General features: G+C 43.9%; 1 protein-coding gene across 1 annotated transcript; it reads right to left on the reverse strand.

The window, feature by feature from the left end:
* Positions 1-1,481: 1,481 nt before the first annotated feature.
* Positions 1,482-23,215, reverse strand: UBASH3A (ubiquitin associated and SH3 domain containing A). Its single transcript, XM_064647016.1, has 14 exons — positions 23,084-23,215; positions 19,565-19,618; positions 18,094-18,280; positions 15,948-16,146; positions 15,274-15,443; positions 14,253-14,461; positions 13,319-13,445; positions 11,049-11,157; positions 9,809-9,931; positions 8,938-9,030; positions 7,863-8,007; positions 4,848-4,954; positions 4,226-4,332; positions 1,482-3,256 (listed from the first exon to the last, which is right to left on the reverse strand). The coding sequence occupies exons 1-14, from the start codon at positions 23,194-23,196 to the stop codon at positions 3,119-3,121; spliced, it is 1,881 nt and encodes a 626-aa protein (XP_064503086.1). The 5' UTR covers positions 23,197-23,215; the 3' UTR covers positions 1,482-3,118.
* Positions 23,216-25,289: the final 2,074 nt, after the last annotated feature.

Raw genomic sequence — 25,289 nt, forward strand, 5'->3', positions numbered from 1 at the left:
TCCTCTTCATCCCTCAATCACACAGGATCTTACTTAGTCCTGTAAGTCTGAGGTTGTGTTTTCCCACAAGGTGTCACCATAGATTAGCTTCACTGGAGGTCTTTATCAAAAGAAGTTGTATTTTTACTTTCAGGTTGTAAAGAAAACATTCAGAGTCTGAAGGCAGTACTAGAAGCATGTATTAAAGTACATAACTTTGTAATGGAATAGGTCCAATTAAAAACCATTGCAATGGAGTAAAGCAACATCTATTTTTAGAAGTGGAATAAAAAGAAGAAACTGGAAAAGAATTTCCTATTTCTTTTGCTTAATACAAAATCAACTTTGAAACTTCCCAGAACATTTTCCTCATTTCCCCTGTGTTTAGTGATTAGTCTCATATTATGTACACAGCACATTAGGAATTCTCTCTCTCCTAAGCACTAGACTGTGCAACTAAGAAACCTTGTATGTTTAAGTTATAATTTCAGCTCTGATCTTAAAATGTGTTTAGAGGTGAGTCTGTGCTCCCACGGGAAGCCAAAAGCAGGGTCCTTGAGGGTCCTTGTGAATAGAAGAGCTTGTCTTGCCCTTCCATCTCAGTCATGAAACTATCTCAGTTACTAAGACTGAGATAGTTTCAATGGCTTGCTGTGTGTGCTGCCTGTTCTTTCTGTTCAATGGAATCAAACACTAGAAATGGAGGAGTCTTTATAAGCTAAATACAATGTTTTGATTAAACATTTGTCCTCATCTACTTAGCACTGTGGTGTCTGGATTAGAAACCACCACAAGAGAATACTTAAGTCCTCAAACCCTCTTTCCCACATGCTCCCAAGTTCAATTCCTTGTTTTCACTGAAGTAAAATTCACTGGAGTGCCTCTGTATTGAAAAAAACGGAGTGCAGTTGGATTTTGGTCCAAGTGTTTTAGTGATATGCCTGTTAAATATATTTGGCTTGTCAATGGTGTTGTTTGTGCCCCATTGGCATTTGATTAGACATCAAGATGGGGTGAACTGATTGAAACCTTCCCCCATATCCCCACCTGTAAGAGGCAGGCAGACACTTCCCCCATCCATGTCCTTCTCCTCTCCTCTCACCTGCCTCTTGGGAGCTGCACACACTCATTATGGATAGGAGCTTGATGGACAATAACAGCATCACAGTGCCATAAACTGGCTTTTAGTAACATGATTGCTGCAGACCAAAAAGCTTGAAAAGCAAAGAGAAATATTTCGTTGCTATTTTGTACACTGTGGCAGCAGAGTAGGAAATCTGATCAAAAAAAAGGAGATGGAGCAAAAGATTCTGTTCTTATGGATTGCTTTTCACAACGGACCCACCTTGACAACATTTCTGGTGCCACTGGGTGAAGGGAGAGGTGTCGCTTGGTATTTTATTTTGCTTTTTTTTTTTTAAAGGAAGACCCAGATTCTTTACCCAAACTGGTGTTTGCAGCACAATCTAAGATTAATATATCAGATAACGTCGAAGAAAAAAACCCCTGACATAATTTCTAAAAAGATAGAGGAAAATTTCCCATGAAAGCACATGAAATTTTATGTCTAATGCTTTAAAATGCTTTAAAACACTTTTCATGTCTATGCTTTAAAAATGACCAGTCTTTTAAGTGGCATTGAAGACTCTTGTCCCTGAAGGAAGTTTCCTTTTTCTCTTTCTTGTCAGTTAGTGCCAACTCCATACCCTGCAGGCAGGTGGGTCGTGCAAAAAGGGGAGCACAGGGCTCACCTGCCTCTATCTGCACTTTTTGTTACATCCCTTGGTAGTTAAAAGGCTCCTGCCTTGGCCGTGGGACATTTGATTTTCACTTGAAAAATCACAGCACTGTCAGAAAATCAAGATCTCAAGCAACTTCACCAGAGCTGGAAAGTCAGAATGAGTCATTTCAGGTGCACGGGCGAGACAGTGAAATCTCTACACCCACAGATGAAGGTGCTTGTCAGACACCTCTGAGCCCCAAAGATGGAATGTGGGGTGGGCTCTACCACTTGCCCCGAGGGGGCATGAATGCAGAGAGATGTCAAATAGGAGCAGGTAGTGAGGAGTGAAAATGAAAACATTTCCAGTCATGCCTAGAGGCAAACATTTCTATTTTTTTCCTTTCACTGAAAGGAAAATTTGTGCTTTCCTGGATGTAGTTATCTGATAACTAGAAATGAACATTATTAGAAAGAAAAACAGGCTGTGGAAAGGCATTTTCCTGCTTGTGCCTAATATTTCAGGGTTACATTGTCTTAATTAAACAAATCACCCAGAGGAGATACAGAGACATTTTGGATGACCCATCCAGGAGATGTGTCACCATTTATACAATTTGGCACAGAACAGCACAAAGCAAAGCTGTTGTCCTGCAAATGCCATCACAGGAAGGGTTCAGAGTTAAGAGTTGTTCATGTCATGGTTTTGTCACCAGTACAGTAACACACTTTCTTTGTCCCAGCAACAGCAAAACCATCAGTTTAGTTTTCTTCAAAAAGGAGGAATTTAGACCCTTTTGCAATATGGATCCCTCGAGAATAGCTGAATGAGGAGCTGCTTGATAGAAAATGAACTCCCTTCATAGAAGAGGTAAATAAAGAGTCAGTGTGGTATTTTCTCTCACAAAACTGATGGAGTGAACAGGAAACCCAGTGGTTTTAGGTAGAGATGATCCCCTCTTCGAGTAGGGGATGACTTTTTTCAGTCCCAGTTTTTGTGTTGTCTGAAAATATCCACGTGTCTGAAAATAAAAAAAAAAGGAATTCTTGCTGCAAGTAGTTTGGTCTTGAAAATACAACATTATCTACTTCAATGCCTTTTGCAGTGGAATTTATAATCAGGTAGTTAGATCCGTATTTATTAAACATTTGTACTCTCAGAAAAGGTTAAAAGGAACTTTCCTCACCACTAGAAGTGTTATTTGTCACTTGAACTCCAGTACATAGTTCCCCTCTTCTCAGTCACCAAAATAAAAACAAAATTCAGGCACCAAACTTGGAAGTGTTTTTCTGTGCTTTGACAACTCGGAGAGGGCATTTCCCACCCACTGTGTGTCTTCTGGATGAATCACTTGGCTGTGCTGAACCATAACCTGCCTTTGGCTCATTTTTGACAACTGCAAAGGCAGAGCTGACCCTTTAATCTTCCAGGATAGTATTTCTCCAGTTAAATGCTGCATTTGCTCCGTGAGTTAAGGTCTTCACTGGTGGGTTGACCATCTGCCACTTGTTCTCCTCTTTCAGTTCTTCACAGTAACACATGCCCAGGGAAGGGATCTAGGAGAGAAGTTACCAGCAGAGTTACCAGCAGGGTCATTGCTTGGGCATGAAGGGGGGCCTTTGCTACAGAAGGGAGAAGATCCTGATATTCTGTCCCTTCTGAAATGAACTAAAACCATTCTGGAGGCGTGAGGTGAACTTATCTCTCCACATTCATGCTTGGCTTTGATGACCAGAATATATTCACCCCTTCTTATGCCTCAACAGTGGTAGTAAAAATATATCTAAATATATCTAAAGGCTGAATAAAACTGTAGGTTACACTCACCATGAGGAGGAGAAGGAAGCCCTGTTTCACAGAACCATGGAATCACAGACTGTTTTGGGTCAGTTCCAACCCCCTGCCATGGGCAGGGACACCTTCCACTAGCCCAGGTTGCTCAGAGCTCCATCCAGCCTGGCCTTGAACACTTCCAGGGATGGAGCAACCACAGCTTGGGCAACTTGTGCCAGGGCCTCACCACCCTCATAGTAAAGAATTTTTTTCCTAATATCTAATCTAAACCTACTCTCTTTCAGCTTGAAGCCGCTCCACCTTGTCCTGCCAGTCCTGGCCCTTGTAAATAGTCTCTCTCCATATTTCTGGTAGTCTCCCTTTAGGTACTGGAAGGCTGCAATTAGGTCACCCCAAAGCCTTCACGTTTCCAGGCTGAAAGGAAGGAGGATAGCTCCAGGTTTCCAAATGTGCCTCTTGGCTGTAGGTGTTACATGGCATTGACTTTCCGGGGGAGTTGGTTGAAAATCTTCTCCAAAGACATAACTGCTAGTCACATACAAAGCCTCCCAGATGAAATCCTTCTCTTGACCTCCAGTGCTTTGCTAAAACTGCGTGAGATTCCCTTTGGAATGAGAAAGCTGACGTCATTGGTATTGGCGTGCTCACGTGTCTCCCTGCACAAGCAGGCTCCCTATTAGAGGTACAATAAAAAAACCCAAAAGCTTCCTGATGGCAAAGAATCCTCTTACCTTCCGTACCATCTGGGCAAAGTCACTGCTGTCTCTGCTGGGGAGCCCCATCAGAGGCCGGGTGAGAGATGCCAGGGAAGAGCCGTGGCCCACGATGAGGATGACGCCTGGTACACCCAGAAAAAGCAAAGAGGAGTAGTAAGGGAGCTGCAGCACTGCCAGGCTCCTCATCAGCAGATGGGTTTGAGGTGCTTTCGGGGATGTTCATCTCTCCAGACCTTTTTGATCATGTGGCTGGGTGTATTGTGTCAGGCAGAAAAAAATCAGATGTGTTGTAGCACATCAGCTAGTGAGAGAAGGAGTTTGCTAGTGAAAAAGAAAAAAGCTTTCCAGAAAAGTGTATTATCTTTTGCTGAGCTACAACCCAATGTAGAAATTCCAAAGAAAGAGCATACTCTTGCAATTTAGTACTCTACTGTCTCAGTTTAATTTTACTTTTTCTCATTTCTAGCTCATAAATTGCATGTATTTTTACTTCAGTGTAGCCCAGGACTTTCACTCAGAGTACTTTAAGCTTTGTGCAGTACCAACAACTCACATTAAATGTGATTCTGCTGGCAAATCTCTGCCACTTCCTGTTTCTGAATGTCTGACAGAATATACAAAGATCTGAAACCTTCACCTTTGCTGGGGCAGGCAGTGATGATCTGTTTCATAACCACAGAGCTTCGGCTTAAATAGTCTTCATAACTTTCCGATGGCACCAGAGAAGAGAGTGGGAAGTTACCCCTGACAACAAAATCACAAATATGTTAATCTAGGTGTCTGCTGGGAGGCTGATAGCACCCCTGAATGATTACACCAGAGAAAAGGCACTTGGTTAAAAGCTTTGTCTGCTGTCTTGGCTGACACACTGTGACCTCAGCTTGCCTGGAGCATTAGCTTTCCACTGGTCAAATGGATAGTAAAGACTTTCACTCCCAGAGTTAAAAAGAAGGTGTTTCCAGGAGAATTTATCGCAATGTATCCCTTCTAAGCACCTGAGCACTTCTGCTGAGACCAGGCATTTCTTCTTTCTTTTACATGCCAAAGCTCTTCCTGCACTGAATAAATATTTTCAAAAAAATAAGAGTCAAAGTGCTGCGAATCAGGGAAGCCTCACAGGACTGGTGGGGCTTGGGTCAATGGACAACATTCCCCCTGCACAGACCCATCCTAGGGTTCCACAGCAGCTTCCAGGACACCAGTTCTGCCCAGCCCCAGGAGGAGGCCTGGGGACTGCTCCAGGCCGGCAGCAGCAGGGAAGAACCTGAAGGGCCCTGATGCGCCCTGAGGTGCCAAGGGTAGGTGGTTGGGAACACCAAATTCCCACTGAGGGGAGACCCTGTCAGCCTTCTGAGATCTGCAGGACAGGCAAAATAGGCAGCAGGACCACAGTCATTTGCTCCTCTCACCAGACTCCTGTCTTTGATACCTACCCACTTAGCTGATGCTTGAACCAGGGCTTCTTGGCAACAGAATAAAACCTCCCCAAACTCATGTCATCCATATAATCTGTCTTCTCCAGGAATGGGAAGTGTTCACTACTACAGCTGGCAAATCCTTAGCCATGTGTTGTGATACAACACAGGGTGTTAATTTTTTTCTACAAACAACTGTCCCCCCTTGCCCTGACTTGACTGTCTCCTTATTCAGTGAACAGGCAGGAATGAGACTAGATTAATATATTGCAATAAGGTGTGGTATCATAGTGTTCTTTCACAGGTGAGTCCTCAGTACATTAAGTCATCACAAATGGCAGAAGTAGAAAGTATGTAAAATCTAATATTTATCTTGGCTAGATCAGACAAGTCTAGATTGGGGTGCTCAAAACTGGTCTCCATTTTGGCAGAGCTGCAATTATTTTTTTTTAATGTGTTGTCCTGTTGGCACCTTTGTCCCTTCAGTATTAATCATGCTGTTAACCAGCTGTCCTGCCCCAGAACTGAGCATCTCCAGCACCAGCCCAGGTGGTCTCCAGGCTAAATACCAACAGGAGTGCTCAGCCCAGGCTAAGATCTCACTGAGAGTGCTGTGTCCAGCTCTGAGTGCTACAGGCCAAGTGACACAAGGATCAACAAGCAAAAATCCAGAAAGGACCGTTAACAGGGGTCCAGAAAGCACAGCCCACAGGGGAGCACAGGAAGAGTTCAGCTCAGAGGAATGGCTGAGAAGGACATGATAACAGTCTGCAAAGGGCTGTTGTGGAGAGGGAAGGTTCTGTCATCCATCCAGAAGATGAAGAGGAAAGAAATAAGGAGATTTCACAGCAACTCGAAGTTATTAACAGCAGGAACAGCCAAGGCAGAGTTTATTTTGTCCTGCTTTGGGACAGAGAGCACAGAACCTCTGCTTCTGTGAGAGTGTGAGAGGAGAGGGAGGCAGAGTTAATCCCACCCAGCTGCCTACAACTCAAGTGTCTGGCAAGGTCAGTGGAAATAAATAAGGTCCTGCAGAGGGAAATTCATGCTATCCTAAGTGCCTGACACAGGTTATCTATGATGGAAAATCAGTGTCTTGGGAGTCCCCTTCTTTCCACCATCAAGAAGGCTGCTAGGTAACCATCACAGCCCAGGCACCCAGCTCCTGGGTGGTTTCATCTCAGCACACACCATGTGAGAAGCAAGTGTTTCAAGTGCTCTCACGTTGCCTCTTAGTGGCACTGGAAACAGGAAAATTTGAAACTGGTCCACTGCTGACAGGGAACAACCAGGGACCTAACCCAGCTGAAGGTTGTCATTTGCACAGGCGAACATGGTCAAACCAGACCCTGGGACCTGAGGATTTTTAACCCTGCACGTGGTGGGAAGAAACTGGCAACACATGTGCAAGTTTATAGTTCATCCATCCCGGTTTTGCCTGGACCTGAGTGAGCTGGGAGGGGCCTGAACACTGTAGTTAGCATTGCTTCAGAGCTTCCCTTCTGAGCTGCTCAATGCTGTCACTTTTGAGGCAGGTGATTTTGTGCAAAAAAAAAAAAAACAACGTAGGGAAAACAGTCTGTTGGTGGAAAAAAAACCACACCAGAAAACCCTGTACTCCAAGAAAATGAAGGATTTTGTTCCTTCATGCAATCTCAAATGAAGATGCTTGTCTGTAAGAAATGCATTAAGACATAAGAGGTTTCCTTCCCCCCTTTCTTGAATATGTGGGAAATCCCAGAGACACTTGCTTTTATCAGCTGAGTAATTTCCTGGATCTGGCTGTGCACTGCAAACACAGAGCAGCCTGGTTTGAGAGCAAGATGAGGAGCTAGATTGAAGTGGAGCCTCATCATTTCCTGCCAGGGTGTGGTTTGCAAGTGCTCAGAAAAGGCATCACCTCTCACCCCACCAAGTTATGAGGGCCCCAAAAAGTCCTTGCTGAGCACAATATTAATATTTAGGCAAATTAAAATAAAATAAAAAAAACAACCTCTCAAACATGAATTATAGAGAAACACTGTTGTCCTGCCTGTCCCCAAAATCAGGACAGGTGGCTCATGTCAGGCTCACCTCTCCCTCCCCAGACCCTGCGTACTCTGCCCCAGGGTGCAGAGAATTTGATCAGGATCACTCCATCTTTGCAGTGTTTGTAATGATTTATGACATATAAAAGGATAAGAAATCTTAGGGAAAAAAACCTCCACAACTTTATCAGCTAGAAATGGAACAATTACCTGTAACTTGTATCTATGTTGTAAGATGCCTCTGCCAGTTCTGCCACAGTCATGAAGTTAGGGATTACTTTGCTTGCTTCCCACTTGGTCCATTCAAACAGACCTGGTTCCACCCTGATTTTGACTTTTTGATTTAATTTAAGCCCTGCAAGAACAAGAAATACATCTTAGGAGAAAGGTACACCCAAAGTGCTGCATTCAGGCTATACATTCTCCCTTGTTTGCTGCAGTACTTTCATTAAAGAAAACAAATTACTTATTGTCAAACAAAAGAGGATCATGTTGATTAAATGAAGGCACTGTTATATTCTTGTCTGACTAATGTTAAGACAATTCAAATTATTATTATATTATTATTATTATTATCATAATCATCATAATTTCTGAAGCTCGCCCTCTTGTGATGCTCTGCTAGAAGAAAAAAAATTGAAATCTGAATAAACTTTGGACAGGAAATGTTTTTACCATTTTTATATAGCATTTTGCTCGGTGTTCCACAGTGGGGCAGTAAATTGTCTGATGGTGTTAGAAATGGACTTCCCTTGTCAAAAGACACATTTTTTATTTTATTGAAAAGGGACAGGAAATGAAAAAAGAAGAGAGGGAAAGGAAGGGGGAGAAAGAGGAGGAAAGAGGTTCTACAATATGAAGGCATTAAAATAGTTTGGCTTGCAAATGAAAGGAAGAAATCTGTCTCTCCTGATTCAGATCCTTCAGAGCGCTGGAAACATCTGCTTTTTGGCTCCAAAGGTTTTCCAGCAGAGGTGACAGTGGCGATTTGATGAGCAGCTACCAATGTTGAATTCAACCTGATGTGAAACACCTCCGTTTCATACAACACTAGATCACATTTCACTGGTGAGGACTGGAGTTAATGGGATTATATCCCACCAGACTGCACACACGGCAGCAGGTTTGTTGCTGCCTGCGTTATCAGCGAGTCAAAACCACCTTGACTTCCCTGCTTAAAGATAACCACTAATAATAACCACAAAATCTTTTTATTTGCTTGTCTCAGAGACTTCACAGAAGTTTGATGAAGATATTTTCGCTGTGGCTGGTTTTGGTGCCTTACCCTGCAGCACGTGTTGAGCTGTCTGTACACAGCGGAGGGCAGGGGACGAGTACACGTAGCTGACCATCACCTCCTGGTTCCACAGAGCTTCCCCTGGATGGGAACAACCAGGTGTGACAGATGAGAAACTACTACAACATACTTCCTAAAAAAAAAAACCAACAGCTTGGAGCTTTGCACTTTCATTGACATGAGATCCATTGACAGTCCCTTTCTATTCATTTTTTCATGCTACCTGCTGACTGAGCTCATTAAAAAGCTCGTTCTGGTGGAAACAGCAAGTTTAAAGTGAGTGTTGGAAAGATAACCACAGAAGAATCACTCCAAATCTGCAAACAGCAGTTAGGCATTTGGCTGTCCCCACGTACCTGAACCATCAGAGACAGGCATTTGCACCAGGCCGGCACCGTCACAGTCAGGCACCTTGCTCAGGGAGCACAAGCAACTTCATCTGGTGAGTGAATTGAGTCAGACTAACCCACACCACCCATCCTTCATCTCCCTGTGACAATGTGACCACACTCTGCTGACCATGAAGCTGCTTCCTCTGGCCAGACCCTTCACTCCTCACTGCCCATTCAGTGACAACTGCACAAGCCATTAATCACTTGCAGACAAGCAGCAGGGCATAGACAGTGTTGTAGCTTCTTTCTTCCAACTTTCTTTGCCAGGAACTGGCAGTTTGGGCCCCAAAGACAAGCAACCAGCTGTGTACAATCTCTATTGTACTATTTGAGATCTTGCAGAGAAGCCTAACCACAGTGAGTGCTGGTAGGAAGTTTTCCTATCACAAGCCAGCATGAGCTTTGGCAGATGGTGGCAGCCTGCTTCCCAAACCCTTAGATTTGCAGTAGGATATTATCCAGCTTACCTATAAGCCTTGACTGGAAAATACCACAGCAAGATAAAGGAGGATCATTTTCAAACTGCTTCATGCTGTCTTTCCTCTTTGGCAGGGCAGAGGGGAAGTTCAGATCCGCTCTGTAGTATTTTCCTAAAAAGAGGTGGGACATTTTGCTGTGGCACAAGGGAGGCAGCAGCTGTATTATGTCAGTACTGCAGACACAGCCAGTATCTCACTGATGAAAAACATCCAGTGCTATTACCTTAAAGGGGTTACATTTTAAGGTCACAACACTGGCTTGGGGAACCACCTGTCCTAACAGAATAGCACCTCTTCTGCCAGCTCAGAAGGAGCAAATGGGGAGGAGGAGAGGCAGAACAGGAAAGCATGAGAATTCAGCTTTGTGGGGCTCAAGTGAAACAAAAAACTCTATATTCTTTTACCATTGCCAAAATGACAGAAACCCAACATTTACACTGAAGAAAAATGAAAACAATGCATTGATTGTACAGCCAGAAGGTGCCCACCCTCCTCATCTGATGTGAATTTCACCCACTGAACATAGGGAATCTCCAGCATAGCAAAGGTGTGACTTTCAGCATAAAGCTCTTGCTTCTGAACTCACACCTTCTTGTTCCCCTCCTTCCTCCTGACACAATTCCCTGTTTTGTGTCAGTTTTCTTCACCTGAAAACATACTCTTTGTTTTTTTGGTTTTCTTTGTTTGTTTGTTTTTTGGTTGTGTTTGTTGTTTGTTTTTGTTTTTTTTATTTTTAAGAGAGAGAGGGAGAAGGCCAGGAAATTTGGATTTTAATTTACGTCACTTGCTGGCATTTCATTTCCACCACAGGTTGCTCTTGCTCACCTTCCCCAGGTTGGACTACTGATGTGTTGTGACTCTGATCAAGAAACCATAATTCTGACTCAGTCATGGAAAGGTGGAGGGGTCTGACGACCTCCACCTTCTGCAGTGAGTGGTGGTGAATGTGATCTTGTGATTTGTTCATCTGCCAGTGAGACACACTTCTATCGGTAGCACAAGGGCTTTGTTTGTCTGCAGGGTTTATTGAGCATAAGCATGGAAGACTTGGGGAAGTTATGACCTGGTTAGGTGGAGGTCAAAGCAGTCAAAGCTGGGCCTGCCTTGCAATGGTATTCACTATTTTGTGTCCATGTTTACAATAACGGGTAGAAGATTGAATCTCTTGTACCCATTACGGGGGTTAATTAGCTCTGGTTTGCTAAGATCCTCCTGTTATCTCACTCACCATCTGCAGTCAGGCACTGTCGGAGCCAAGATTTGCCGAAGACCTGGTCAACTCTTTCCCCGTGGCGCATCACCAGCACCGCTCTGCGCAGGGGGCCGTTCTGAGGCAGCTGTGGGAAAAGGGGTTTTCATTATGATGTTACACATAACCTGCATTAAAAGTCTGGATTCCCGGACAGGGTGGATGTAATAGATGCCTGTCTTTAGGACAACAATAAGCCTGACTCCCTCTCCACTGAAGGCAAGAGAAAGAAACAGAATTATGAAATCATTAAGGCTGGAAAAGACGTTCAGGACATCGAGTCCAACCTTTGACCAATCAGCACCTTGTCAACTGAACAACAGAGCACTGAGTGCCACGTCCAGTCATTCCTTGAACACCCCCAGGGATGGTGACTCTACCACCTCTCTAGGCAGCCTGTTCCAATGCTTGGCCACCATTTCATTGAAGAAATTCTTCCCAATGTCCAACCTGAACCTCCACTGGTGCAGCTTGAGGCCGTTTTGTCTTGTCCTGTCAAAGGTCAGATTCCCGACCCCTGTGGGCTACACGAGGTTTTAACTCTATTTACACTAGTGAAAGGTAGTGCTGATAACAGATCTTTCAGTCCCAATGTGGGAAGGAATTACAACTTTAATTTCTATCATATGGTTGATATAAACAAAAAAAAAAAAAGGAAAATTAGCAAAGATTTAAGTGACAATGCCCTTTTCTACACCAGGATTAACACCAAGCTTCTCCTTCTTTTCCTAATGAAAATAGTGCTTCTGATTTTCATAACTGTGTGGCCAAGTCAACAGTGAACCCAGATCTTCTATGAGGCTGCTTTTTTTTTTTTTTTCTCAGACTGCACGGAATTACAAATAAATGTTAAGCAGTTTGAGGTTAGCGTACAACGCACATTAAATATGGACGAGAACATGAGGAACAGGTCAAAGGCTTTAAAACTTTAAAAACTGCATTACTGCTGCAGCCTTGAGGTCAGTGACATGCATCTTCAGCAGCAGAGAAGGAAATTCTTAAGAAGCTTTATGAGATGGCTATTCATGTACTCTGTTAAACACCATTGCATTTCTGCCATGAAACACCAATCAACTGCCACAAGATCAGAGTTTAAAACCAAGGTTTTGTGGTCTTCCTCTTCTGCTTGAGAGGAAACCAGAGGCCAGGAAGACTCTAGACTGGAGAGGTGCCCATCTGCACAACATGTTCCTCGGGCCAAGTGGTGGCTCTGCCACAGATCTGACCTAGATAAGTGAGACCAAGAGCAACCAAGAGCCAGAGGAAGGGGATGTGACCTGTTCATAATTTTCTGTCCCACAGTCATACACTGACAGCATCCTGCAGGCCCCAGGTGGAAGTTCCTTCGAGGTGCCCTCAAGTTTCTCTGACATTAACACAAACAAGCCTGGGGTTATCCCCCAGCACAGCAGGAAGAGAGGCTGTGGGGCCAGCAAGCCCAAAGGAGTTTCTGCACCATGTCAGTGTGCTGGAAAGGACCATCTTGGCATCCCTGGCAACCAGAGCCAACAGTGCAATGCAGGTGCAAATGTGCTCCAGGTAAAAGTCCTTATTTGCTTTGTTCTTTCTACCAGAAGACCAGTGGAAAACACTGTGAAAAATTGATAGCTGTTGATTTTGAAAGTCAGACAAAAGTGTAATCCTATCAGTGCTGCTAACCACTCCAGCTAGCTGTTCTGGGCTGTTATTTGCATTAGCTACATATCTAAAAAAAATAAAGAAGAAAATTAAACATTTAAATGTGATCTGGAACAATGGAAACCATGAAGATGACAGCTGTAGAATCTGGACATAAGAGCAAAAATGAAAAATGAGCCTGATTCAGATAGAGTTGCTCTGCCTTGAACCTATGTGGAAGTCAGGAGAAGTTGTGCCTGTGTGTCACTTGTCAGACTTGTCTCCATACCTCTGCAGAGCTTGCCCAGGAAGGCTGTGCTAAGAGAAACTTGAGCAGGGAATTCATGTGTTGTGCCATTTTGACAGGAACAAAAAGAGTGTTATGAAAGGCAAGAGGGTATACATCATATATACACTACAAAATATTTATGAGATACTATACCATACAATAAGAGCGTGTGTATGTACATATATATATATATATATATGCATTACAACATAACATGAAAATGTGAGGGAGGAAAGGGAAACATTTACTAAATGTACATTTACATTTATTATTACATTTACTTTTAATTAGTAATTTATCTGCACAAGCATGTGGCAAGGTAAGAAATGGAAAAAACAATTACCTGAATAGAAAGTGCATTGGTTCTACTCCTTGACATACTTGGATTATGGGCTTCTCCATTCAGCTTTACATTAGATTCCCTTTCAGTTTGGGTGAAGGATCTTGAAGCTGTCCCAAAAACATATTCCCTGCAGAAAAAGCAGAAGCAACACACACACACACAGACAAATATATGAGCACACACACAAATAGAAGAGATTTTTGAGTCATGATGATGTCTACAGGTACTTGTAAGTCAGGATTCATGTTCCATTCAATGCTTCTTGCACACTTGCAATCCACTTCATCACTTTGCTCTTGATTTAGAATATGAACTGATGGCACATATTGGGTGTAACCCTGCTAAAGTGGGACCTTCAAGCAGAAAACACTACCTGGTTGCCTCCTCCCTGCCTCTGAGGGTTCAGCAAGAAATGCATCTAAACCTCCCTGCTTAGAAAAATCAGCTCTAATCTACAAGCAGCATCAGCAGTGCTGTCAGCTGCAGAGTGACGTGCAGGAAGCCAGGCAGGTGCCTTCCGATGGAGGGTAAATCAACAAGATGAGGGTACTCTCAAGGTGGTAGAGCAACCTTTGTGTGGCTTCATTTCAAGTTAACTTTCAGAGCTCTTGAAATGAGTAAAGAGAAGAAAGCAGAGATCCAGGCTGAAGGCTCAGCCTGCCTGGCAGAATGTGGTCTTTTAAAATTCATTAGGGTGTTCAGGTTGTTCAGGAGCAAACAGGGGTCATCCCTCTAGCAGCTGAACTTGTGAACTCTGGATGTCTGAGGGTGCATGTCCTGCCTCTTCTCTTTCAGAAGGTGTATTATCATCCCACCCAGACCCTCAGTACCCCACCCTCCTCTCCTCTGCCCACGGTTCCCAGCAAGTAGGAACACCTAAAAATAAAAACAAAGTGGCTGACGTAAAGCAACACCCACAAAATCCTGAACTCACCTGTGCTTAACCCACGTGTCTGACTCGTGGGCTTTCTCAGTGTAGTTTTCTGGAAGGAAACCCCTGCAGCCGGTGCGGTGCGAGGTCCCGACCACCCAGCCCTCGCTCACGTCGCACTGGTGCGTCGGGTCAACGTAGATGAAATCCCCGGCGTTGATCATGAGCTCATCAATATTCTGAGGCTTGTACTGGAAGAGGGCCCTCAGCCTCTGCGGGGGAACATGCAGCAGGGTCAGGATGCTGGTTCTGCAGCAGCTCAGGGGATGCTTGTTCACCTCTCGTGGACACCGCAATGGGTTTTATTTTTCTCTCTGCAACGTGCTCTTTGGTGGCAGACAAAAAGGAAGACTCTACCACTCTTGTAGTATGTGTAAAAAAGGCACTTGGTTTTCATAAAAATACTTTTCCCCCCTCTGTAACTAGCACAGACTTATTTGAAAGCAAACACAGCAAAAGCGTTATCAGCTACTTTTGTGATCACCTGCAGCTCTCCTGAGCGTGACTAAAATCCAGTATGAGACCTGGGACAAAGCAATTTACTGATCTGGCAAAAAACTGTTGATCATTCCATAATTTAAAATTAGAAATGAGAACTGGAAAAATGTTGACCGGTTTTAACAAAGAGTCTATCAAGCAGAAAATCGTTAATGAGAACTGAGCCTGTGCAGTTTTCATCATGGCTGGAACAAGCAAGAAAACTAATTTTGCTGAGTGGAATTTTACTGCAAATACTCAATGATCATGGTTTCCTGTCTCTTTTAATTTTTCATGCCATGGTAAGATTATTTTTTTTCTGATGGAGTTTGGAATTAGATCTTGAGACATGCAGGTCAAGCAGCCTACCATAAAGGTATTGTCTACTGATCCACGAGTCCAGTTTTTCAACCCAAAAAGGCAATTGAAACAACCATGCTCTTTGAAACACTGTGCTGACCATGCACTGATTTTCTTAAGGAGGGACATATTGTAGCAAAGGGTCCGACCACAGGCTCAGGAAATTCAATAAATGTGATTACAGTACCTGGTAATGCACAAAACGCATGTCCCGTGAGTAGAGAGCAGCCACCCACTGGCAGGGCTCCCCAGGGTTAATGCATTTTGCCAGCTGTTCCAAAGTCTTCTGATGGTGAGGATAAAACTTGTGAGCCAAGGTAAGGTGGAACTGCTTCAGACAGGGCTTCACATGGCAGTCTAGGGATGAAACAATAACATCACAATGTAGAAACAAAGGTCATTTAAAGCTCTTTTTGTTTTATACCACATGCTTTGCATGATGCAGGAAATATCACAGTAACTAGTAGTAGAGTAGACCTACTACTACATCTGCTAAATAATGGTTTTGAAGGGTGTCATGGCTTTAATATGCCAAAATAATTCACAAACATGGACTAGATTTGTTTCCTGGCTTCGCATGGAAGGAAAAAAATGCACAGGGTTTGACATTCCTCTTGGAATGTCAGTGGAGTGGGTATTAGGCAGAGACAATCATTTCAGCTTCTAGACAAAAGCACTGTGTCTTCAAAGTCTAAAACATGATCCTGTAGCCACTTTGCTTTCAAATCTGGGGGAGGAAAGGGTGCTTGCTGGCAGTAAAACATCAGCTAAGCTCCCCTGGAGACGCAGCAGAGGTTTTCAGTACTGTGCCTAAACATTTGTGCTATGACTCACCCATCTTCCCTCTGATGTTGGCCCTACCTGCCAGGGCCGAAGCCTCTGATGAGAACGCCAGAACAAAGTCTTTGAGGACCTTGGCATGGGTCTCATCAATGAAGAAGCCAAGGTAGCTGGGGGATGCATGTAGTGTCAGGGAAATGGATGGTGGAAAGCACTGGGAAAAGCTGTCACCGACCCGCTTTAGGGTGTCATACAATAATTCCACTTTCTGGTCTTCACACTGAAAGAAAACAGAGGAGGAGGAGTAGGTTTTACCCACCAGCTCAACAGCCAGCACTGTAACCTCTGCTATACAGTAGAAAACTATGGGGCATTAAACTGCCTGAGAAACACAAAATACCTATGAATTTGCCTGGAATTCCTGGCATTAAAATCAGTAATATCAGGCATTTTGGTCAGGGTGTTGCCCTGGTTCTGTAACAGGAGACAGAGCCTTCAACCCGAGGTGTATATAGCCTGGGTAGGAAAAGATTTTACTGTCTGACAGGTGTGCAGCAACCTCTCTGAAATGAGGAAGGGATCATGACTTCCCTCTTCAATTCTAAGTAATAATTTGTGTTATTGTTACCCTAAAGTCCTTCGCTGAAATCGCTCCTGCCAAAACTCCAAGATTTCAGACGCTGAGCAACACACCCAGCAAAACTCCTGAGGCATCTTTGTCAATGTGATCCAACCACAGCAAAATAAAGGATTGTACAGAGCCACGCTTCCTTGAAAAAGTTGCAGTTAAGCAATATAAGAAGTGAAGAGACAAAGGTGGGATTTGTGCCATCCAGACCAGAGGGAGGAGGGGATGCAGGGGGCACTGGGCAGATTGGGTGTAGGGGGGCAAGGGCAGGGGGGAACCTACACCAGGGCTAGTGCCAGGAAACAACAGGGCTCCTCCTGGGGCTGACAACTCTGGGAGCTGCAAAAGACATGGGAAGCCGGGAAACAGAAGAGGGCAGGTCAGGAAAAGGAGGTGGGAGCCGGGTCAGTGAGTCTCACTTTCTGCCTGTGAGGTGCCCAGGTCAGCTCTTGCTGACAGCCAGGGAGCAGAGAACAGCCCCAGGGGGCACATTTATCCCTGGAAATACGCTACCTGGAATGGGGCAAAGATGTGCAAGGTGAGGAATTAGATCTTGAGACATGCAGGTCAAGCAGCCTACCATAGACATGTTGTCTTGCAATGCAGTTGTCTTTTTCAGGCAGGCCTTTAAACCTGACACCTTCCAAAAGCATGGCATTCTTTACTAATTAATGACTTTTGTTCTGTATAGTTGTGTTTAATGGCCAGAGACCACCATTCAATATTTTGCAACAAAATTTCTTATATTCACTGTCTATATTTTTTGGCATGGTTTAACAGAATAATTTTTGTCCAGCTGCTCTGGCTCATGCCTGTTTCAGCACATCTCAGCTGCAGCTGTACCATCAGCATACAAAAACCAGATTCCAGGTGGCTCCAGAGCTTTCCCAGAGCAGCGACTCTTTGCTGGACTTTGCTGATACTGACACATTCACCTATGCAGGAGAGGCAGCTCTGCTGGGAAGTTCTCTAGGGGGTTACCCAGCATACAGAAGGAGGACAGCAGCTTCTCTAGAACCAGAAAACAGCTCACCAGGAGTCTGGATCAGGAGCAAAACTTCCAAGTTAACTTATTGACAAAGTTACTGACTTGCACTGCTGGAGTCCAGCCTGTCTCCCCTTCCATCCCTGTGACTTTTACCTCTCTCTTTTTCACAAAATCTTCAACAGAAAGGGTAACATCTCGGACGTGCCACCCTAGCAATGACCTGCTGATGGGGGTCTCTGGGAAAGGCAGAGGTTTCCCTGAGATTCCCACAGGCATGATACCAAAGCTGTCTGCATCCTATAACACTGTCCCTGCTGGCTGATCGCAGCCAGTGCTGCCCTAGCCAGGAAGGCTTACAGTCCTGGATCCATGAGCCATGGACACAATCTCTGAAGCCTGACAGCAGCCTGGACTGCACAGGTTTGCTCTAGATGGACACGTGTCACTCAGCTACCCCCAAACATCCCACTCAAACACTGAGCAACGCTCCTGGACCCGGGTCCTGTCGTTTGGTCACCAAGGAATTCTGGTGTCAGACAACAGCAGGTGGCCCAGTTTCACCAAACATCACCCAGCTGACATTTGCCCCTTGCACGCCTTCCGAGCCTCACCGTGAAGAAATCACAGAGGGTGATGTGTGGGAAAACCTCGTGGGCTCTGTTCTTCCCACACTGGCGCTTGCTCTCCTTCCAAAACTCTTGCAGGCGGTCGAGCAGGCGGCCGGTGGGACACAGGTAAAGGGCATATTCCTGAGGGATTGGGTCATCCAGAGAGGGATCATTGCAGTGGGAATGCAACCTGAAATCAAGAGCATATCGCTGAGACTGAGTGCACGCGCTGCTTACTCTTGTTTTCTGTGGTTGGAAGTATCCATAGCAGACATCAGAAAAAGGAAAACACAATTTTATTATTTTCTTGCGAACCAAAAGCTGAAGTAAAAGCCCCTTAAAAATTTTCATTCTGAAGTACTAAATAATGGAGAAATTTTTTCTGCTTATTTTCGGAGCGCTTTACGTTTCATTATGTGCCTTCACTTCTATCAATGTCTGAAAATGAGAGACAACAAAAAAACCCCTTTTTTAGGTGTTTGGGGTTTTTTCCCCCTTTTTCATGACTGGGAACAGAGGACTGGAGGAGGAAACAGGCAATGGGTAGAACATGTTGAAGAGTGACAAAATGGAATAAGTAAAAATTCACTGAAGATTAAAAAATACTCTAGAAGAACCTTTTTATTCAGCCCTAAGAAAAATAAACAAGACAAATCAGAAAATGCACAAGCGAAGGTCAGAAACTCATATGCCATGTGATATCCTTCACATTTTCCTTCACATACTGTGTGTTTGTCTTCACAGCTGTAGGATTGGGAATGATTGTTGGAAAGTGTGGTAGAATCCCTGAAAAAAATTACTAGGAAAGAACATGCCATTCTCAAATGCCTCCTCTGGCTTTTCACAAAAGGAAAAAAAAAGAAAAAAGAAGTAAAAGGCAACAAAACCAAGGGGAGGGAAAAGCAGAACAGAAAGCAGAAGAAAATGCAAGGAAAGACTGGATTTAATTTGATGGTGAATTAAAGCAAAAAATAAAAAATCAATTAACATCACATGAATGACATAAAAACACTCTGTGAGGGTATTGATAGAGAGGAAAAAATGTTGTGGGGTTCAAACTAACATATGATTTTGATTCTAATAATACCTCCCTCTGACCACCAGACTTTCAGCTTGCTTTGTAAGCTGAGCCTTTCTGTTTCCCTTCAGTCATTGCCATTTAACCCTATATTGTTACTGCACATGTTTGTAACCCCAGTTATGGGTAAAAGTAGCTGCTTCTGCCCAAGACTGCCCTTTCCTCCCCTGCTTTTTAATTTACCTTGGACCTTCTGCAAGTAACCTTGCTTCCCAGAATAAGTACAAATACAAATATTTCTCTCTCTGAGTGAAATAAACGGGGAAAAAAAATCTCAGATGCATGGTTTTGGGTTCTTTTTATGGCAGCTAACTTCAGTGACAGGATCAGCACATAAATGAGGATTTTTAACCAGGTTTAATGCAAAATCTCGCCTTAGAAATCACAGATGTTTACCATTTTGCTGCATCTTCTATTGTCTTTTGTCCAGTAGCAACCAAAGCTTTTTGCCTAGAAAAAAAAAGCTAAATCAATTCCTCATAATAACAGAAAGAAAATTCCTAGAAAGTAAAAGTGTTTAGTGACTGTGGTCACCAAGTTTACTTTCCAGCACAGGAAGGACCTTTAGCCACTAGGTTTTTTCCTGGCATATTTTAATGTTCTTGAGACCCTCTAGGCAGCTTTTTCCACTGCAATTCTTTAATTCCTTGACAATTGGTAACCTGTCTTCCCCACAGGATCTTTTGTGTTTTCTTAGCAGCCCTATTAACTATATGGATTTCCTTAGGGTTAGGAAAACCATCCATCCACACACTGTAAGAGCAGAGTTTTCTTGGTTCATAGGAAAAAGTTCTGATTCAAGATGCCAGGCCCAAGCCCATATATATAAACAAAGCAAAAATACTTATATTGGGGTTTGAAATCTGCTCTGAGGGTCTCCCGTAGGTCAGCAGAGAGCCAGATCTAAAACAGCAGCTTGGTCCAAGATGAGAGACAAAGTCTCACTTTTCTCTCTGTTACTGCAACTTCCATCCTCTGGGGTTGGATTTGATTCACATTTCCTTTTCTCACTAGAGCTTTTAAAATGTCAGCCATGCGACTCACGTGAACACGTATTTGTCCCCCACAGGTGATGTGGGGAAAGATTCCAGTGTTGAAGCAGCATCTGCACCCATGAACCCCATTTCCACCCCTGAAACCCACGTACAGACTTCTCAGAAGAAACATGAAGGGGAGGTCGAGACAGTGGACATGAAAAAAACCCACTGAATTACTCAGCATCTGTTCACATCTTTCCTTCTCTCTTGAGGCCATCCTTTCTGGCCACTGCATCCTGATGGCATTGAAACATTTTGTCTCCTCTCATTTTTGTTCTCTGTCTATCCCTGTTATACCCAAACATGCATCAGCAGTGCAATGAGTGCACCGAGCTGCAGGACTCAGGTTCATCCCTGATGCTTCCTCTGAGTCTTCTGACTTCCCTTTAGTGTAAAAACTACAAACAGGCTTACTAAAAACATTAAAATGTGTTTATATGGATGTGCAACTGTGCCTGGTTCTTTAGTGGGGGCTCAGCATGGATGAGGGCTGAGGTGAGCCTTTCCACTCAAACTTTACCTTTTGCCTTCCTTCTCCGTAAAGTAGATCAACTCCCATGCCAGATCACTTCAAAACCACGAGTTGGCTGGTTTAAAGCTACCCTGTGTCCTCTGTGACTGAACACTGCATGTTTCCCTTCCGTGCCTCTGCTGAGCCCCCTCCTTCTCCATCACATCAAACACGAACAAACTGTGTTTTTGTCGTTCTCCCCCTGCACCCCTTCCTGTAGTGTCCCGTGGAAGTGTCAGTGCCTGCTGCCACCTGGCCAACGATGCCAGGCTTTGTTAACCACTTGTTGCACCTCAAAGTGAGTGTTTTATGGCTTTGTGCCATGCTGCTCTTCCCACCCAGAGACAAGCTCTGCGCAAACAGCCCTAAAGCCAAAATGGCTTCATCTTCCCTCTGCCATGGGGGCCTTCAAAATCATAAATGTAATCAGACAAGTGAGACCTCAGGCCATGAACTGCTCAGTACTATCTCGTTATAACCTGTGCTCCTCTCTATACCTGTCTCCACCTTTTGTCTCATCGTATATGTTGGCTCTATGATGATTTCCATCACGGTTTACAGAGCTCTTAGCACTAGGAGTGCATGAGGCTGTGACTAAACATCCTATTCTTCCAAGATGAGCAGTGAAGATTGAACAATAATGCACAGAACGAAATCTGCATATACCAATTTTTCTCATGTAGAGAGTAGGAATAAACCATTGAAAATCTGTATTGAAAGTATATTAAAAATAAATTTACAGCGAGAATAAACTGGCTCTTCCCTAACACAAAAACTGATGGCACAGTTCCATCCTCCATAAACATCAGGGGAGGCCCAATTTGTTAATCTAATGCTAGACTTGACCCTCACATATTTGAGTTTTGTTCTTTGGGAAAATGTTGCTTTGGCTTGTTGGTTCTACATTATGAAAGATTTTGTAGTACTTCCACCCAGCCTCGTACTTCTCAGGCCAGGACATCTCAAAAGAAACTTTTAATTTATGGTTCAATCCAGGAACAACAGAGACAGCCAACAGGTTTTATAAAAACACAATCAAAATTTTGAAGGTCTTCAAGTCAATAAAATTAAATAATTTTTTTTAAAAAAATTGCTTTTTGATATTTTGTCATTTTGGGTCAGTTGCATAGTATTTCTGTCACTATTTTTTGGTTTTGACCTGGGAAGCACAAAGCCATCTCAGTAAGAGCAGAAAGTGCTTTGAAGGGGACTAGAAAAGCATGGCATACAGGACAAAAATATGAAGAACAAGCCTTTACTTTGGGGCAACCAAACTTACAGTACTACTAGAGAAATGACGAGCCAGATTTTCAGCCCACAGCTAAAATTCCACTTTGCATAACTGGGAACAAGGCACCCACATTTGCCCTGTAAGCTCTGCTCATCATGTCTGATGTTAATTGCTAACACAGCTGTTCCTAAAAAAGCAACACAGCACTTATAAATGGAGCCTTTCCAACTAGTTTAATTTTCAGTCAAAAGGGAGATATTGCTCTCCTTTCTAAAATATATTTGTGAGGGGTTCTTCGACCTGATTATTATTTCAATAATCAGATTTATTTTTTGAACTGTTGTAACCAAAATGTCTATGCTTTCCCTTCAGAAGTTGGAAAACCCTCCCCAAAACTTGCCAGTCCAATGAGAGACATGTTTGGGAGACGAGTGACCACCATGTTTCTTTTTTATTAACTTAGTTATCTGCCTCAATTAATCTCCCATTCATTTGGGTTGCCAAGAATAGACCCTCATTCTTTACTATTATATATTCTAGCTAGAACAAGAGTTTTTAGAACAAGATTCTGATTCAAGACAGGAAGAAAATTTGACAGACTTAGGTGGCATCTTGTTAAGGATTAATCTTAATCCTAATCTTAAATTAAAATTAATCTTTTAGATCAATTTCCAGCAGGAAACATCCAAACAATATCCAGCAGAAGATCTTTATCAGGCTTGAAAAAACTTTGGATAGAAATTTCATCCACATTTAACTCTCTTATAATAAGAGTGATAAGTAGAAAAAAAATGAAAGATGATGTATCCCGAGAGCAAACTGTGGCCAACTTCTTAACTCACCGTGAAGACTCTCAGGCTCAGGATGTGGAAGGGTGTACATCTTCAGATATACTTTAGATATATTTATAAAAATTGATATTGAGCAGGTTGGTTTTGCAATGTGAGCAATAAACACCGCTCTACATGAAATTTGAAGCGAGAGAAGTCTGATCCCTGTACAGGGACTTCAACCCCAGGAGCAGCACATTGTCCTGATCAAAAAAAAGCGAGCTGCCTGATGTCAGGGTTTTATGGGAAACACCTCATGTCTTAAATAAATCTCGCTGTGCGGAGGCAGCCGAACAAATTACTCACGCGGTATGAGCCGGGAATCCTTTGGCGAGGAGGGACTCGAGGAGGGCAGAGGTGCTTTTGCTCCTGTGCTTGTTGGACACCTTTGCATAGAGCTGCGTCTCAGCCACCGCCATCTCCTCCGCTCGTCCCCTGACCCTGTGCTGAGTGTGACAGAAACCGGGAGGTGGGAGGAGGGTGAGAGGGAGGGAGGGGGGGAGGAAGAAAATGAGAGAGAGAGAGAGAGAGAGAGAGAAGCAAATAAGAAAAAAAAAAAGCCTCAAACCTCTTGTGATCTTTTCTGACAGAAGCTGACATCCTGTTTTCACAGAGTCTGAATTTTTGTTGCAGGGTGGCTAAAAAGGCAAAAGCTGTCTTCAGGCTTTTCCTATCCACCCTGGCAGAACAAGACTAGAAGCCCAAAGGTAACCACCACAGTGAGAGTGGACTCGCTGAAGGGGCTGATATGGAATCTTTCAGCCTTTCAATTTAAACTGTCTCCTGAAAGCCAAGAAATCCACCTCAGCTGTGACTGCACTGTGTGAGAGGCAAGTGGGGCTGTCCTGCAGCATGTAAGAAGTTAGTCTGTAGGCCAGATTCTTTCCTTTTAGGCTCAGTTTTCATGTCCTCCTGTCCCTATCATATTTGGCTCCTGCTTTGGTCTTCTCAGCCAAAGGCAATGGGCAACCCAACAGTGTGAGATGAATGCCAGTGTCCCATCTAGACATCACACCCTGAGGCTGAGCTTGGAGCAGCTCAGGGTGGCAGCAGGGAGAAGAAGCCTGTCCTTTCCAGTTGTGCCAGTCCCACTGTGGGAGCCTTTGCAGAGTTTCCATGGCTAGTCCCCAGGCTTTTCCAGCATGGCCAGAGCAGGTAAATTGGTTGGAGACAGTTTTTTTCTGGCTTGGGCTGTCCTCACTGGAGGTATCACCACTCCCTGGGGAGCACAGGACATCTCACCCCATGGACTGAAAGGATAACCTGAGCTGCTCATCTCCTGAAATAAGCCCTCACTTTGTCCCCTCTTTGGCTAAAGTTTCCCTTGGGGCACCTGGTCAGTTTGAGCTGCTTGTCCAACCATTTGTCTCTGAAGCCTGGTGGGGAGAATGTCAGAGCATTGTGAGCAACTCAAGAAATGCAGCTTGTTTTATACATCTTTGTCTGATTTCTTATTTTATTTTTTTCTTATCTCCCCCTGTGTTCCCATTTCCAGGGAAGGCTATTGAAAGAGTGATGTAGGAGATGATGAACAATTCCTTATGTCATGGCTTAATTTAACAGGATTATGATATGGTGTCCTCTCCTTTGGAAGTGCCAGTTTCCATCGTGCACAGCGAAGGGACTGAACATCTTCCCTCATTGCAGCCATATTCCAGGGACATGGGTTTTGTCATGGAAAACCTTCATTTCTTTCCTGGCCTCTCAGCAGCCTTGTTTCACTTATGCTGCCGTGGCTTTTTGCTTCATGTCTCCTCCTCCTTCTTCCTTGACCCCTCCCTCTGTCATCGATCTCTCTTCTTGGTGAAAAAAACAAGCCAAATTATTACTACTCTTGAGCATTTGTTGCAGCTGAGAATACATTTTCATTTCCTAAATCCCTGAGTACAAGTGAGTTGCTACTTCAGAAACACGAGACAACTGCTTGCAGAGTACTTCCAAAACACAGCGCAACATTTAATTACAAAAATCATCCATAACTAAACGATGGGTCTTTTTCAAAACCCCCATGCAGGCACACAGCAAAGGCTGCAAACCAAGGGAGGGAAGAGCAAGGCGTGCTGAAGAGATGAAGCTCTGGGGCTGCTGCCTTCTGCCACCCACAGCTCTGGACCACCAGGCTCCTCAGCTGCGCAAGCTTCGATGAGGGTGTGCTGCTTGTGGTGCTCCTTTGCTGAGGGGTTACAGAGAGGTTTGCAAATGCCACGATATTACTTGGCCTTCTTAGGCTAATTAGAAAGCATGCTGAATTTTTATCTTCCCTTTTCCGTAGCCAGGCCACCTGATACCCCTCACCAGGTTGGGTTACACGGGCTGCTGCCGTAACGCTGCACGGAACAGGCTGAGCGGGGCTCGGTGGAGACCGTCCCAGAGCTGAGCAGCTCAGCAGACTCAGAATTTCCTTTTGGCTGCTTTTGATAATGAAGAAAGAAAACAGTTTTGCTTTTAGCTATGACTTCTCAGGAAGAGGTGAGTGAAGCTTTGGGAGCATGTGATAGCCTCTAAATGAACG

This window comes from Pseudopipra pipra, chromosome 2 (genome assembly GCF_036250125.1).
Source record: "Pseudopipra pipra isolate bDixPip1 chromosome 2, bDixPip1.hap1, whole genome shotgun sequence".
Classification (NCBI taxonomy): Eukaryota; Metazoa; Chordata; class Aves; order Passeriformes; family Pipridae; genus Pseudopipra; species Pseudopipra pipra.